The sequence below is a fragment of the Haemaphysalis longicornis genome, unplaced genomic scaffold (assembly GCF_048455015.1).
Source record: "Haemaphysalis longicornis isolate Haplotype H1 unplaced genomic scaffold, Haemaphysalis longicornis Haplotype H1 scaffold_2, whole genome shotgun sequence".
NCBI lineage: Eukaryota > Metazoa > Arthropoda > Arachnida > Ixodida > Ixodidae > Haemaphysalis > Haemaphysalis longicornis.
In genome coordinates, this window is record NW_027526295.1 from 271,550,395 (window position 1) to 271,565,296 (window position 14,902).

Below are 14,902 nucleotides of genomic sequence, written 5' to 3' on the forward strand. Positions count from 1 at the left end.
GACATACAGGGTCACGTAAGACCGCGTCGCTTATGCCAGTTGGCCACTGTAAGCCCAATGCGCCCGACGGCTGTGCATCTACGGCAGGCATAGTGCGCGCAACTTCCCTTGTTTACCCCCCTTGTTACTGCTACAAAAATAATATGCACTAAATTTAAGAGCAAATGGCTCGTTCTGCAAGCTCATAACCCCTTTTAATTTTCGTTTCATTTTGTCGGCGTCAGCCAAGCACAAGTAGCTCTCCACGATACGTCATAAGTTTAGTGCGGAAAAGTAGCTAGGGTAGCATGGCTATTCCCTTTTTTCCTAATTAGACAGCTCATATCAGTGAAGTTAGCATTAAAAGTGGTGTAATTGCTACTCTAACAAGGCAATCCTTCCAATGAATCAAACTTCCATTTTGTCTTCGGGGCTCTTAAAGATACAACACCCGAGTGCGACACAGGTGTGGCGCTTACCACTATGCATATTCGACGGCTGGTTTGACTCCCATTCAGCATCCTCTTGTTTTCTAAACCAGACAAAAAAGTTACAGGATAGTGGCAGCGCAGACCGGGCAGCCAGTGCGCACCCCGCAGCGTTGCAGAGACGCGCCATTCGAATGTACGAAGAATAGCTGGTTCTTCACCCTTTACTTCGTCTGTAGCCCGTTATCTCGCTATCGCATCCGCCGTCAGCCGGCAATCCCGAACGAGCCGTTTTTTCAAAGAAACAGCGGGGCAAGATAAACAGGGCAGGGAATTCTCGGTCGGCCTGTGTCAACGGAAGAGGCGGCAATGTCAAGAGGCCTGCGAAAGTGGTCGCGCCTTCGTCGACGGGCGCGGACGACGACAGGCCCTCTATAGCAGCGAAAAAACCGTTGCGAAGGTTGACGACCTTCGCCCTCCTTATTGTAACTTTATAGAACAAATGTAATAAATCGACGACATCTACGTCAGCTGACCTTGGAAACTTGAACTTTCGTGCAAGTTCTGGTCGCTGTTTTGACAGCAGATTCTATTTGTTGCACTCAGTTAACTGAATCGCATTAACATACGGTTCTAACGTATTTTTTCGTCAAAATAATACGGCCGCATTCGGATGATAGGCCAGCGGAACTATGAAAAGACTGTCCTAGTTCTTGGGCACTAAAGTAAGTGCGCACAAGCGCAAATTGCTAAGCAGCCTAAATGTCGCGAATAAGCCGGGGCAGACAGAGATTAAAAAAAAAAAAAACATTTTTGTTCGGCGCCGGCTTCAACTCAACCACAGTTCCAAACTTATCTCTCGCATCGATTTTAAGCGCAATGACCCAGAGCGTCAGACACGACCACAGAGCTCATGAACAACAGGTCAGGAACAGAACCGGCTAAGTGGCGTTTTCAAAATCCATAAATCGATCGATTTAGGACTACACTTGCGGCGCTGACACAAACTTAAGTGAAACAAAGACGAAAAGTGGCCCGTATAAAACGGGGGGCGCGGGTGCCAAACCGCGAGGTTGCAGCAAGGGAGGATAGAGGCTAACGATCTCTGCGGTAAGAGGAAACGGAAGTGGGTATCGATCATCAACTGCCGGACGCGGGTGGGCGTATACGAATGCGTTCGATATACCAGAACAGAAACTAGCAATGTAAGTGGCCCCAGGTGTGTGTGCGTGCGTGCGCGCGTATTTTCCTCCTCCCATTCCCAATCGGGCCAGCCATATATCCACAACGGGCGATTACTTTATTGTATCCTTGTTGCCACATCGCACGAGTACCACAAGCTCCCTAAGCATCTCCCAAAGCGATATGTTATGAATGTGTTTCATTCGATCCCAACGTGGAACCGGAATGAGCTGAATACGTACTTGCCAAGCCATTATATTCGAATCACATCTTCGCCGACGCGACAGGTTTTTCTGGCGCCGATTTTTGTCGTTGCTTCCATGAAGTCGTTCTTTGCTCCCAGGGGATGTTATGCCATTGCAAAAAGCCTTCCTGCCATAACAAGCAACATGAACAACGAAGTATATATCGATATAGGCAATACCTTTCTAAACTATATACTAGACGCATGCACCACGCTCTCTCCCTCTCTCCCTACCTCTATGTCTCTCCTCGCGCTACGGGGCTTTCCCGTAAGGATCCAGGGATCATTTTCTGTGGATGCGTATGAGGTAATAGCGAGTAATTTTCTCACGCCAAAACATGTTTCTCGTTTAGAGGGAATAATCGGTAATTAGTTCTGCTTATCATTTTACCTTTAATAACTAATCAGTTAAAATAAAAAAAATTTCGGCATGTCAATCAAACCGATTGCTTCCAGCGAAAAAGAAAGAAGGAATTTGGGCAGGCAGGGTAGAGAGTCAACGCAATGACAGGACATTCGACCCAGACAGGTGAAAGAAATTGGGAAACTTTTCCGCCAGGGAAAACAAATGACATATATGAGGAAACGGCGAAGGAATGGGGAAATTTCCTCCCCCAAAAAAACTGTGGTTTATTGCTCTGTCACAGGAATCGGTAAAACACGAAAGCGAAATGTGCAGCGAAATCTGCAGCTGAGCATGATTTGCTGGTCGGCGGCTGTCTGGTGGGTGTGCTTGGCGAGCGTCGTCCTGCTGGCGAGCGTCGTCCTGATGGCGGGTCGCTTCGGCAAAGGTGTACTCATTTACGTGACGGATATGACGTCAGTGAAATGTTGGTGTATCCCGGCATAAAACACTTTCGTGGTAAAATATAAAACACGAAAACGAACAACTCAAAGTATAACGTACTCTTTAGTCCTAAAGGTTGCTTCCCCGCATGAACATCCTGTGTGCAGAGGTGCACCCTTTACAGGCGGATTGCTTCGTTGTACTGGCGTCATTCCCGTGTCAGATATGACGTCACTGAAATCTTCGTGTCTCCCGAAATAAAACAACTTTGTGTTAAAATCCCCGAACTTGTCCTCCAGGGAAGATAAATTGCGTACGGGAGGCGTAAGCCTCTTCATTACACCTTAATAGCACGCCGATTTCCCCCTTTTGGCTAAAATTGCAAATTGATGAGCACTCACTTGAGGCCAGCCGCTCCGGCTGTCGGTTGCTGCGACCGAGGCATGCCGGGCCCGGTGCGAGAGCGCCCTTGGCGACTACGACTACGACGGGTCAGAAGGGCAGCCGGGGCTCCGCTGCCTAGCTGCTGCTGCCGCTGCTGCCCGAGTGGGCTGCCACCGGCGGCGAGCGCTGTGCGGGTCGACGGCGCGCCGCCGCGTCATCCATCATCGGCGAGCAGCGGGTCATCACGGGTGGCTCGCGCGACCAGGTTAGCACTGGAGGCGGCGGAAACCTGCAACAAGAGAGCAAGCATCCCTAAGCAACAGGTCGCCCCGCAATGGAGGGGTCGGGCAGAGAAGCGCGCACACACCATCTATAAGTCAGAACCGAGGGAAACCGCCTGCTTGCCGGAAAAGGCAACCTCAGTTGTGGTGGCCTCGAAGGTAGGTTGGTATACACGTATAAGTTATTACGTAGCCTTTCCCCTTCCCTCCCCAAATAGGAAGAAGGGGTAGCGAATGCGAAAGACGTGTTAATGGCTGATACAGACGTTTGTTCGGTAAAACTAGTGGCAGTCATTAGAGGCACAAGTTCGGAAATGTAGCTTTTCTGCGACATAGCTTCTGAAGGCTGCTGTAAAGGTGTCGTATACTGAGACCCTTGGCTTCGACGTACATGTATTGTAACGTGAAAGATGAGGCATTTAAATAACAAAAAGAAAACCACGAGGCTAAGCTCTTTTGATGATTGAGTTAATGCGAAAGCATCCGGGTCCAAGTGGCGAACGTACACGTCGGCATTGTAGGCGTTGCAATAGCACATTGGATCTGGGATGGTTGCTGCGCCGCAGGATGAGGCACCACAGTGCATGCAAAGTTCGGCTCGACATCTCCTTATCACGTATCTTCCCATTATCATCATCATCGTTTCCCCCTTTTCGCGTATTCATGCAGCTGATACCCACCCATCGCTGATCGCTCTTGTTAAGCCTATTTGTAGGGTTACCGCTTTTACCGGAAAAGCCCCCGCCGCGGCCGCAATCGAATCCGCATCATTGTGCTCAGCAGCACAACGCCTGCTGGGACCCCGCAACGGGTAAATATGATTATAATAACGTAATACTATGTGACAGGTAGGAATAAAAAAGAGTGCGTGAAGGGAGGCTGCCCGCGCACAAGCTCCTTTCTGCAGTAGTCACTTGGAATCGAGGACCTGGCGACTGGAAATCGGACCTGGACAATTATTCTTCTCCATTATGAGTACCCGTCGCCCAGAAATTAATTTGTATACCTACACTGAGCCGTCCACGGAGGCCCGCACATCGCTAAGTTTGGAGATATTTGCAGCGTTACGTAAGGAAAGGGAAGCAACACCGGTATGAGTACAAAAAGATCGGTACCTTACACCTTCGAAGGTTCAGAATTAGCGTATACCTAGTCATCTTCGGAGTATAGCAAGCCTTAGCGGGGCTGATATCTTGATATCTCGAAATTTCATTAAAAAACTCACTATCTTCCCGCCATTCGTTTGAGGGCTACTCAGTTTATATGCGCGGTAAGTTCTTTGAAAATCAGTAAAAAAGGCGTCAGTACGAGGAGAGCCATATCAGCAGGAAAACAGGAAACAAGGCATCTATCTCTCTAGCACATGGCCTCAGGGAGGCAGGTGGAGCCGGTGTTTGATAAGGCGGTTGTCGTCTTCGGAATTATCGAGTCGGTGACGCCGAAAAGATATCTACACACGACGCCATCTCGTCGAGTCATAACTGAGTACGAATACTCGCAAAATCTCTTCGAGGTGACGAGCGACGCCGCCGTCAGTTTTGTGACCGCCGTACGCGAGGAAGCGGCAGACATCACTTGCAGTGAGGCTGCGTTGGCGAAGGTGCCGTTCGAGTCAGGGGGCGTGCGGCTGTGGCAGTCCGAAGACAGGTCGACTGATTAAACACCTCCGTGACGAGGAAGGGTGCAACACCCTTGCTTCATCTCGCCCCCCCCCCCCTCCCCCCACGCTCCCTCCCGTTTCGTCCTCCCTCGCGTCATAGGAAACTTAGGGTACACATTCGTCTTCCCTGTAGCGAGAAACTAGAACGTGTAGCCTATTGTGATGGGCCGACGCAATGAGAAGGCTTTCTTACCTAGAGGGCGTCGCGTGACCGCGCGTAGGGCCGGGCCCATCCCACGCATCGCGCGCGCCGGAACTGGGTCAGCGGCGGACGATGGCGCCTATGCAACTTTGAACACGCACGGCCCGCGTCATCAACGGAGTGACCCTCGCCCGTGGGCTGCTCCCTCCCTATACGGGCGTACGCACCTGCCCACACCTGTGCGCTCCAGCGCGCACACAGCAGCATTCGCTGTTTCACTTGCAAACTCTGCAGAACACGACAGGACAGTACCCTGCACGCCGACAACTAAAGAGCCACGCGCTTCGTTTTATATTCACAAATCGCGCTCCCTCGTGGGTGTATGAATGAAACAGCGAAGGCGATATTTCATTCACAAAGTTTGCCGCCTCCTCCTCCTTTCTGCCCGTCCACGGAGGTGACGTGGAAAACAACAACACGTGTATCGTTTTTACCGCTGTGACGGCCGTGGGTTGACGCCTGTGGCGTATCGACAGCCATCGCTTCCCACGCAACTGTGTCGCGGGACAGTTACTGGGCGATATCTCACTTAGTGTACTCACGCGCTTGGACTGAGAGAGCTGTCTCTCGCGGTACGCGTTTGACAACCCCGCAGGATTCAGCTGTTACACGATCGGCCTGCGGCTGAACGCAAGGTCATTGGTTCCATTCGATTATAGGCAGCAAAAGTGGCCGCACCTGCTCACCTACGGGGCAGAAACTTGGAGGCTCACAAATAGGGTTCAACTTACATTGAGGACGACTCAGCGAGCAATGGAACGGAAGATGATAGGTGCAACATTGAAGGACAAGAAGAGAGAGGAGTTGGTCAGGGAACAAACGCGTACTAAGGATATATTAGTAGAAATTAAGACGAAGAAATGGACGTGGGCAGTGCATGTAATGCGTAGGCAAGATAACCGTTGGTCACTAAGGGTAACAGAGTGGATCCCTAGAGAAGGCAAGCGTGGCGGGGGCGGCCGAAAGATAGATGGGCGGATGAGATCAAGACGTTTGCGGGGATAAATTGGTCGCAGTTAGCAAAGGACCGGGATAATTGGAGATTGATGGGAGAGGCCTTTGCCCTGCAGTGGGCGTAGATAGGCTGGTGGTGGTGAAGTGGCCACATTTCAACGAGCGAACAATCCACCAGTAACGCCCCAGTAATGAAAACTTAAGCAGAACTGCCTAATGATCCGCATTATACCCGACGCCCACCTCTCACGCCCGCGTTTTGGGCGAAAACCAGCGGACGGCGCTTTCCTACGGCCCCTTATGAAAGGGAGACTCTCTCCCATTCAGCGGCCGTGCTATCACATTGAGAGAACCTGTAGGCATAAATCCGGTTTTAACGATAACTGAAAATTAGGAGCGCCTACCCCGAAAAAACTGACCTCGAACACGCCTGCTCCGCTGCAAATGCTGCAGAACCTCCTATCGCCGTACCTTCAGGGCAATGACTAGATGAAACGTTGGCTACGACTGGCAACGGCAGCAGAAAAAGTTGCCCGGATGAAACGCTGAAGCTGCGGATACTGAACACCAAAAACGCGACTTCCTTGAACCCGTACACGCACAAACCTCAGCACCAAGAAAAAAGTCACACCAATACAGAAACCTTCCTTTTATTCATAGTGGTGAAACAGCGCTCGTGTTGTTGTCCTCTTCTTTCTGTCCTGGTTTTTTGCGCGCTGTTTCACCACTATGAATCTGTACCAACTGGCCCAGTTCGCGACACTTTTGAACTTCCTTTTATTGCTATTCTTAACTACGGGAAACACAAGCAACCAAAACGGAAAGCCTAGATTCACAGAGGTGTTCGCAGGAGGATATAGCAGGGCTGTTCGTTGTTGCCCGGCGCCTTTGCTTCCTTTTCCCACCGGGCACACAATAAAGTTGTTCTCTCTCTCTTGCTATCAGGCTGTTTTTCGTGAAGAACAATGCGCGCATGGGCGCTGTCCAATCAGGAACAACTTTCGCGATATCCTCCGTGAGAACAGCTTCGTGAATCTGGGCAAATGCTATTAATCCCAGTTTTGTACACACTGCGGGTAAATGGTATCTAAAATATTTTTTTTAATGATTCGAAAAAGTTGAAAACGGAGCGTTTTAAAATCGCATACAGCCGGCCGTCAGGTAGCATGGGGACATGGTCGCCGGAACTTGGTCGCTTCCCCCACTGGTTAACGCAGGCCCTGTTCCACTTAATTTCCTCAGCTTAGTGCGTAATTAGCACAGAAAGAAAAAGCATGAACACAAAACATAGACTATCCGGACAAAAAAAAAAAAAAAAAAAAACGAGAATGGCGTCTGCTTAAGCTACATTTACAATGTTTCCAACTCTAATGGCATCCACTGCGAAAAAAAGAGAGAACCCGTCGGACCGCTGACAGTGCACTGCGGTTTAGCGTGTATAACGCATGCGTATATATAGAAGTAAAGTGGGGAACGAAACAAAGAAAATCACTTTGAAATCTAGCTCTAACTAAACTGTGCCGTGTGCAGAATAACTTAGCGGGTCTTTCTATCCGCAGTTCCTTGTTCGTGCTTTTAGGACGCGATTACTATTCAAACGAGAAAGAGGAGGATGGTGCAATACGACGAGCCATGAAAAGCGTCTACGCCAGACTACACTTCCCACGCATACAGATAGCCAGCCTCGCCCTGACCGTCACCAGCGCTGGATTCCAGGCAGCCGCGGAAGAACAAAATCAAGAGCAAGAAGCAAACAGCTTCGGCGGCCGCCGACCACCGTCATCGTGCTGAGAACTCTGTTATGTAAAACACACAAAGAGACGCGCAACTAAAGACAGGCCGCGCACGCAGGAAATCAGCCGCAACCACGCACGCACAAATACGCGTCACGAACGCACAAACGAGCGAGACATGGGCGCGCTGCGGCGCCGTTCGGAGATCTCGTCGAGATGGAGCCGAGAGGCGCCCTCCGCGCCGAGAGAAGCCGACGCCCCGGGGCAAAGCTGGGGAACGTGTTGGTAGTTCGTCGACGGCTATATGAAAGGAAAACGAAAACAAATAGAAAGGAAAGCGCGTTTCCGACAAAAGAGGCGGCCCTCTGGAATGCCAAGGTCGTCTCGGCAAAGCAACCCGTCTCCTTGATCGTCCCCTCACTGGCGGCCCGGTGAAGCGCCGCTAAAGGGCGGCTCATGTATGCGCCCACCGCACATCGGTCCGCCAGGTAGGGGGACGATATTTTTCAACGGCTTTTCATCGAGGAAAGATGAGAAGACGCCGCGGTAATTAGGCACATTTCCCGCGAATTCGCCCTCCGGGTGTTCTTCGTTCCAGACAAACAGACATGATGCCGTTCCGTAAGTGCTCGGAAGACCAGTTTGGCCATTCGGCTTTTAGTTTGGCTCCGAGGCTGCGCGTTCTCTATTGGCGGCCTGTAATTTGCTTCAGTGGCCCGTGCCGTGAGCGCTGAGAAGAGAAAGTGGTGCGGCGATTGTAAAAAGGAAAGCAGAACAAACAAGTGCCTCGCGGTCCCCATGGAGCGCCGCAAGAGACGCCAACCTCGTCGTCCCCATAAGAATGGCCGCGCACTGTGAAAGCATGCACTACGCGTGGCTCCTCCATCTGCGGACTTCACCGCATATGAGAGAAAAGTTCGAAAATGAGCGTCGCTTTGTGCTTGAGAATGACTGCCATTGGCGACACTGTCGGTATAAAGAAAGATATAGCACGTTTTGTAGGCACAAAGATGTCTTAAAACTGTAGCACTGGAGGAGCGGTACATGTGCAATCTGTATGCATAACGTTTAAAAATTAAACAAGGAAAACAGTGCCTTCCATTACCTCAAATGGGCGCAGCCAGATCGCTTAACTGACCTTCTCGCCCTTGCTCCACGTGCTCCCCATTTCATCTTCTTTCCTTGCCATCTGAAGTTGCTAGCGGAATGCGCAGACAAAACTCCGCAAACTCTGGTTCGTTTCCCTATCCATATCTGCAATCCATTAGGGGTATTATGCTTTCCACTGCAGCCGTTCCGGCGTGGCGTATACTGGCGCAGCTTGCCACGACGACAACTGGACCTTGTTGGCTGTGGCACTTTACAGAAATGCCGTTATAACCTGCACGTCACTCCGGACGTCCACCGCGAGGGATGCAGAAGAACTGACCATCGTCTGAGACATCAACCAATGCTCTGCAAGGACTGTAATCACAGGCTCCAAAACAGCTTGCCGGAATTTTTTGTCGGGACCGGGATGGCACCCACGGTGCTCCGGGAGCTCCAGAGACATTACCCAAAACACTAAGTCAACATTGTGTCGACCTCTGCCCACTCCTCTATGACGGGTAACAATTTAGCCCACCATCAGGCTCTAAATCTGGCCCACCGATCTACTGAGTTTCCGGCAGCCCCCACACCTCTCCTAACCTATCAAGAAATTACCCAATAATACAGGACTGCAAGACAGACACCCCCAAGCTCTCACACATCCCTTAGAAGTGAAGGAATTACGCTGAGACAAATTCAAACACGCACTTTCGTACACCCCGTAAGAATGCACTTATATTGTTCACGACACAGTAAGCAGCTGAATGCAAATGCTGTAATCAATTAGGCGCGCTCCGGCATATCATCGTGAACTGCAAGGAAAATTCCGATCTACCACCCATTCCAAATCCACTTTGCTTTGAGCAGTGGGAGCGACTGTTCGACTTGCGGTCGCCTGGAGGACCAAGAACTCCTTGTAACCCGCGGGCAATGACGGAGCGGTCGACACATGGCTTCCAGAACTAAGGATCCACTCCTACTTTTACACCTCAACAAAGTTTCATCTCTCTCTCTCTCTCTCTCTCTCTCTCTCTCTCTCTCTCTCTCTCTCTCTCTCTCTCTCTCTCTCTCTCTCTCCTATACTGTTTAACACGAAAGCGTTTTATTCCGGATTCACGAACATTTCACTGACGTCATATCCGTCCCGGAAATGACGCCAGTACAACGAAGCAAGCGGCCTGCAAAGCGCAAAGGTTGCACCCCTGCCCACAGGGTCTTCTTGCGAGGAAGCAACCTTTAGTACTAAAGAGTACGTTACACTTAGGGTTGTTCGTTTTCGGGTTTTATATTTTAACGCGAAAGTGTTTCTTGCCGGGATACACCAAGATTTCACTGACGTCATATCCATCATGGAAATTGCGCCAGTACACCTTTGCCGAAGCGACACGCCAGCAGGACGTCGCTCGCCAAGCACACCCACAAGACAGCCGCCGAACCGCAAATCATGCTCAGCTGCAGATGTCACTGCACATTTCACTTCCGTGTTTTACCGATTCCTATGACAGAGGAATCAACAACAGTTTTTTAGTAACATCTCCGCTCAAGATATGTCTTCTTGCCCGAATATTTATTTATTTATTGTATTTATTTTCAATACTACCTGTAGAATAAGAGGACCAAGGGCCGAGACGTCCCGGTGATGCGGTGGTGTTCTACAGTCAAACCCGCTTATAGCGAACTGCAATATGCGTCACGATTAGTTAGATATATCCAATAGTTCGATATAGCCGAACCAACCTATGACGAGTTTATTGTTACGAGTACGCAATGCGCGGAAATCCCCCCGCCATCCCCGCATGCAGAAACTAACAAAATAAAGTATGTCACTACCATACAAAAAAAAGAAATGTACTTTCACAAATAATAAAGCTACTTTCCGCCTTAACGCCTTAACTGCCTACTTCCAAAAAATCGGTGATTTTTGTTTTCCCTTTCGCTTCGGCAGCGTCAACCACATGTCTCGAGACATTGTCTCCAGACATGTGCTAGTTGCTAGCTGGTGCAAACAATGTCTCGAGACATTGTTTGCACCAGTTCGAGTCCGTGTCCTTCAATATCGAAGAAATATTAATTGGCGGAGGACATAAACCACTTTATTAAGCGTCGGACGGCTTTCACTCGCGACATTCTCTGCCTCCACGGTGCTTTTTCATCAGCATTACGACGGTGGTGCTGACGGTGTCCGCCTCCGAGGGGCTTACAGTGACGGCAACGTCGTCGTCGACACTCAGGAAATCTTCGAAGGACACTTCTTTCGGCACAGCACCAGGAACGTTGGCGAGCTGCCGCCTTGGTCCGGACTCACTGACTGGCGGGTTCCGTCAATCTCAATCGCCGCTCCGAGTCCATGCATTTTGGCGGCCATTCTAGGCGCGCCGAGTTCGATATATCAGATGTGAACTTCGTTATAGGGAATAAGTTTCGCGTGTATTTCCGTAACGGATTTATTTTTGTTAGATATACAGCATAATTCGCTCTATCCGGGTTCGTTATAGTCGGGTTTGACTATATTTTACAAGATGGCGACTAAAAAAGAAGACGAAGCAGCTCGGGCGAGAGCTGTTCCCGCGTGATGTCAGGCACCGATGAGATAATCATCATATCTGTGCAGCGAGGATTGTCCATAAAGTTTCTACACTACCAGTTTCGGGCTAGATCATAGCAGGTGGGCATTCATACAATTTAAGCAAGAAGGTCATTTGCCATTTGATGCCAGTCCTTCGCACTGCCCGGTAGTAACACCACGTCATTTGTGTACTTAGTTACGGAATGCGCTATTGCACCAGCTGTGCATTGGGGTGAAAACGTAAGTCGAAGCCAATTTTACTTCCTGTCAATCGTTTTTTCAGTTACGCTAACGTAAGGCGTCAAAAACAACGGTAAAAGAGGGTGTACCTTCTTCAATCTTCTACGAATGCGCACAGGCCCCGTATCCCTGCGTCCCTCCCGTGTCAACTATTTTTGTCGCGCTCGTACATTCTCTTTAGCAGTCCTGGAAATTCGGCGTCTACGCCATGCAGCTAGAGAATATTCCACAGCAGATCTCCTACTACAACGTCGTCTTAAGCTTCTTTATTATATAAACATGCTAACAATAGTGGTCAGTACTTGACTGTTAAAACCCCTACACACTTCGCTAGTACAAAAATATTCTCCTCTAAGCGACGGCCATTTTCTCAACAATTCCCGTCTCCACCCGCCGACAAGGTGTAAACAAGTTGAATTGTCGTGTGCCTAGTCTGCCCAGCAATGGGGACACAAAGACCTAGATTGGCAAACAATTACCCCCTAGCTTCTATCCTCGTCATCTGCACTACCAACGGTCATACGTTTAAACTTGCGCAAGACAAAGAAATAGCCCAAGAAAAGAAAGAACACCAGAGTTGGAAGACCCCACGGGAGGTTCGGAAACGAACGCGCAACACGGCTTCACGTCGTACACGGCGATCGAGCAGGAAAGCCACCAGAATAACAAATTTTCTGCGCTGGGGGGCGTCCTATTCCGAGGGAGCGTTGCTTTCCCTCTCACTGTTCATGCTTGTCCAGCGATGAAAAACACCAGATACGAGAGAGGAAGGAGGAGAAACTGAGACCGGCGTCCGCGATAAGATATTCAGCACGTCTCCGCTACCGCGGGGTCCAACCCCACCCCGCTGGCTGCTCCTTGGCAGACAGTAGCGCAGCGCCTTCCCTCCTTGTCCACACAGGGGCTGGCCAGACGGGGTCTTTCGGCGTGCGGCCGCCTGAGCGCCTCTCTGATCGCCGTCTGCTGCCTCCGCCATACACAGGGCCCGACTGGTCGCGGCGTTACGGTCCATCCATCTTCACGCCGCTGGGAGAACACTTCAAACATTCATCTCCGGCTTTTACGGAGACGAGAGGGCGAAAAAGGGGGAGAGGATAAAGTAAGGGGTAAACTAGGAAGTAGAGAGCCGGACACGTCAGCCCTCGCCATTCAGATAAGCTCGGGCCTCACTTAGCCCTTGCTCCTGCTTTCCCCGCCAAGAAAAGTGGCTGCGTACATTCGCAGCCTTTCGCTGAATGAGCTGGAGGGGGCGTAACCTGAACGCTTCTCAAATGTAGTTTTGAAATGTCGAACTTAGGGTTTCACGAGGTGAAGTTAAGTCTGGGTCATCGAACGTGCTTAATAGGAAACAAGGCGTCCGGAGTAATTTCGGAGCGGCTGGAGCTTCAACAAGCACCAAGTCGCAGGCATTTTCGCTTTCCGCCTACATGAAAAACAGAACTAGAGACGTCGAATAAGATCGCGCGATGTAATCGGTTTGATATCTGACATGAATGAAATTACACGGTTTTGCGTGAACATTGCTAATCGTATGCCATACGGGAAAAACTAAACTTTTTCGTCCGTAAACGAACAAAGGTCCACAGCTACTCACTGGGGCTTCAGTTATGGCTGCTGAGATGCGAACAGCACCAGCCCTACTCGCGTTATGACAACTAGAGATTCCCGCTCGTATATTTCCATATCGTAAATACGCGTACAGTCAAAACGCACAGTACTAGCGAGCAAAACGTACCGTTAGACCTACATATACATGTGTGCAGCAGACCTGAATCGCTGCTGCTAACCGATTTCTGTAATCGCGAACAACGAGAGCGCTGCCCTGAAGCTCCTAACCTCGAAAGGAGGACACGTGTACAGCGAAATTATCCGGAGCTATTCGCAGCTCTGCGCGTCACCGGAACTGGACAAGTTGTTGTTTAAGCAGCGCATAACTGCCGACCCAGTTGCCACTCCGACGTTAACCGAGCGGTGCTGTTACCAAGCGCTGACTCGAGAGCTAAAGCAACAAGCGGAGACAAGTGCTCATAGGTCGGGCAGGTGTTTGCGAGGCGCAGTCCTTGAGCGCAGAAGAAGGTCGTGCCCGTTTGGGACAAGGGCGATTTCGCTCGATTATGACTTCGGCGCACAAAGACCCCCGATCTCCGTATAGTCGCTGCCGTGTTCGCGCCAGATAAGATTAGACACACTCGTTCCCCGCGGAGGTACAAACCAGAGCGGTGCGGGTTGCTTCGAGGGACCTTATTCTTTTTCTAGCCACCAAGCGCGCACAGATTTGCACAAACATAGCCACCGCAAGCAGCGTAGTCTGGTCGAAGATGGGGAACGTACGGACGGTGGAGTGGCGCTTATCTACCAGTCATACGCGTAGCTAGGTTGCGCGACACCGTTCTACCTTGGCCTGACAGCGCATAACCAAGGTCCTGGCGCTGTGTAAACGAAAACACTATGGCCGGGCTCACAAGAGACAGACGAAGAGGACGGGGGGAGGGGGGGGGGGGGGGGGTGAGTAGCGTCGTTTAAGACGTTTATGCTGCCGAGCCCAACGACTCGGGTTTGATCCCTGACACAGCAGTCGAGTTTTTCACGGAGGCGAAGTGCAACGCCTGTAGGGCGAGTAAGAAACGAGGCACGAGAACCCCTGTGTCTATATATCTCAGCGCAAACTACAAATCCCCACGTGGTCTAAATTTATCCGGAGTCCTGCGGTGAGCCTCAGCCCAACTGTAGCTTAGGTGGGTAAAAAGCGTAGTTAGGAAGGAATTTCAAATTTAGAGAGGAAAATGGGGGAGGGGGCGGCAAAGAAGGAGCATAAATGGCGGATGACGACGCCCAACGTAATGAGTACGCGATGAGAGTATGTGCAGATTACGGTCGATACAAGAGGGTTGAAGGTTCTACTAGCGGGTTATTTGTGGTCTGGTAGAGCGCGAAAAAGAAAAAAATGGAATGGTGAGATGGAGTGGACGGGACGCGAAGCTGTAAGGCTCGTCCTTCCCCCGTTTTCGGGCAGTACCACGCTATTACACACCATAAACTTCATGTGGGTGCAATTGCGCAAGACGGTGTTCCAAATAAGCATTACTGCCTACGCTTCTCTCGAATGTTTACCTCGTACAAGATGCGCTCTTGTGTGACCGTACAATGCGTCTTTCTCAATCGGCAACTTCATT

At 50.4% G+C, this 14,902-nt stretch overlaps 1 protein-coding gene across 4 annotated transcripts in view; it reads right to left on the reverse strand.

Moving 5' to 3' along the window:
* Positions 1-14,902, reverse strand: part of LOC144170708 (uncharacterized) — a 188,649-nt gene that overhangs the window by 134,486 nt on the left and 39,261 nt on the right. For all 4 annotated transcript variants that reach the window (XM_077700670.1, XM_077700668.1, XM_077700669.1 and 1 more), the window contains exon 2: positions 3,022-3,293. In XM_077700670.1, the coding sequence (XP_077556796.1) occupies positions 3,022-3,065 (44 nt within the window). In that variant the 5' untranslated portion in view covers positions 3,066-3,293. The remainder of the gene's footprint in view (positions 1-3,021; positions 3,294-14,902) is intronic.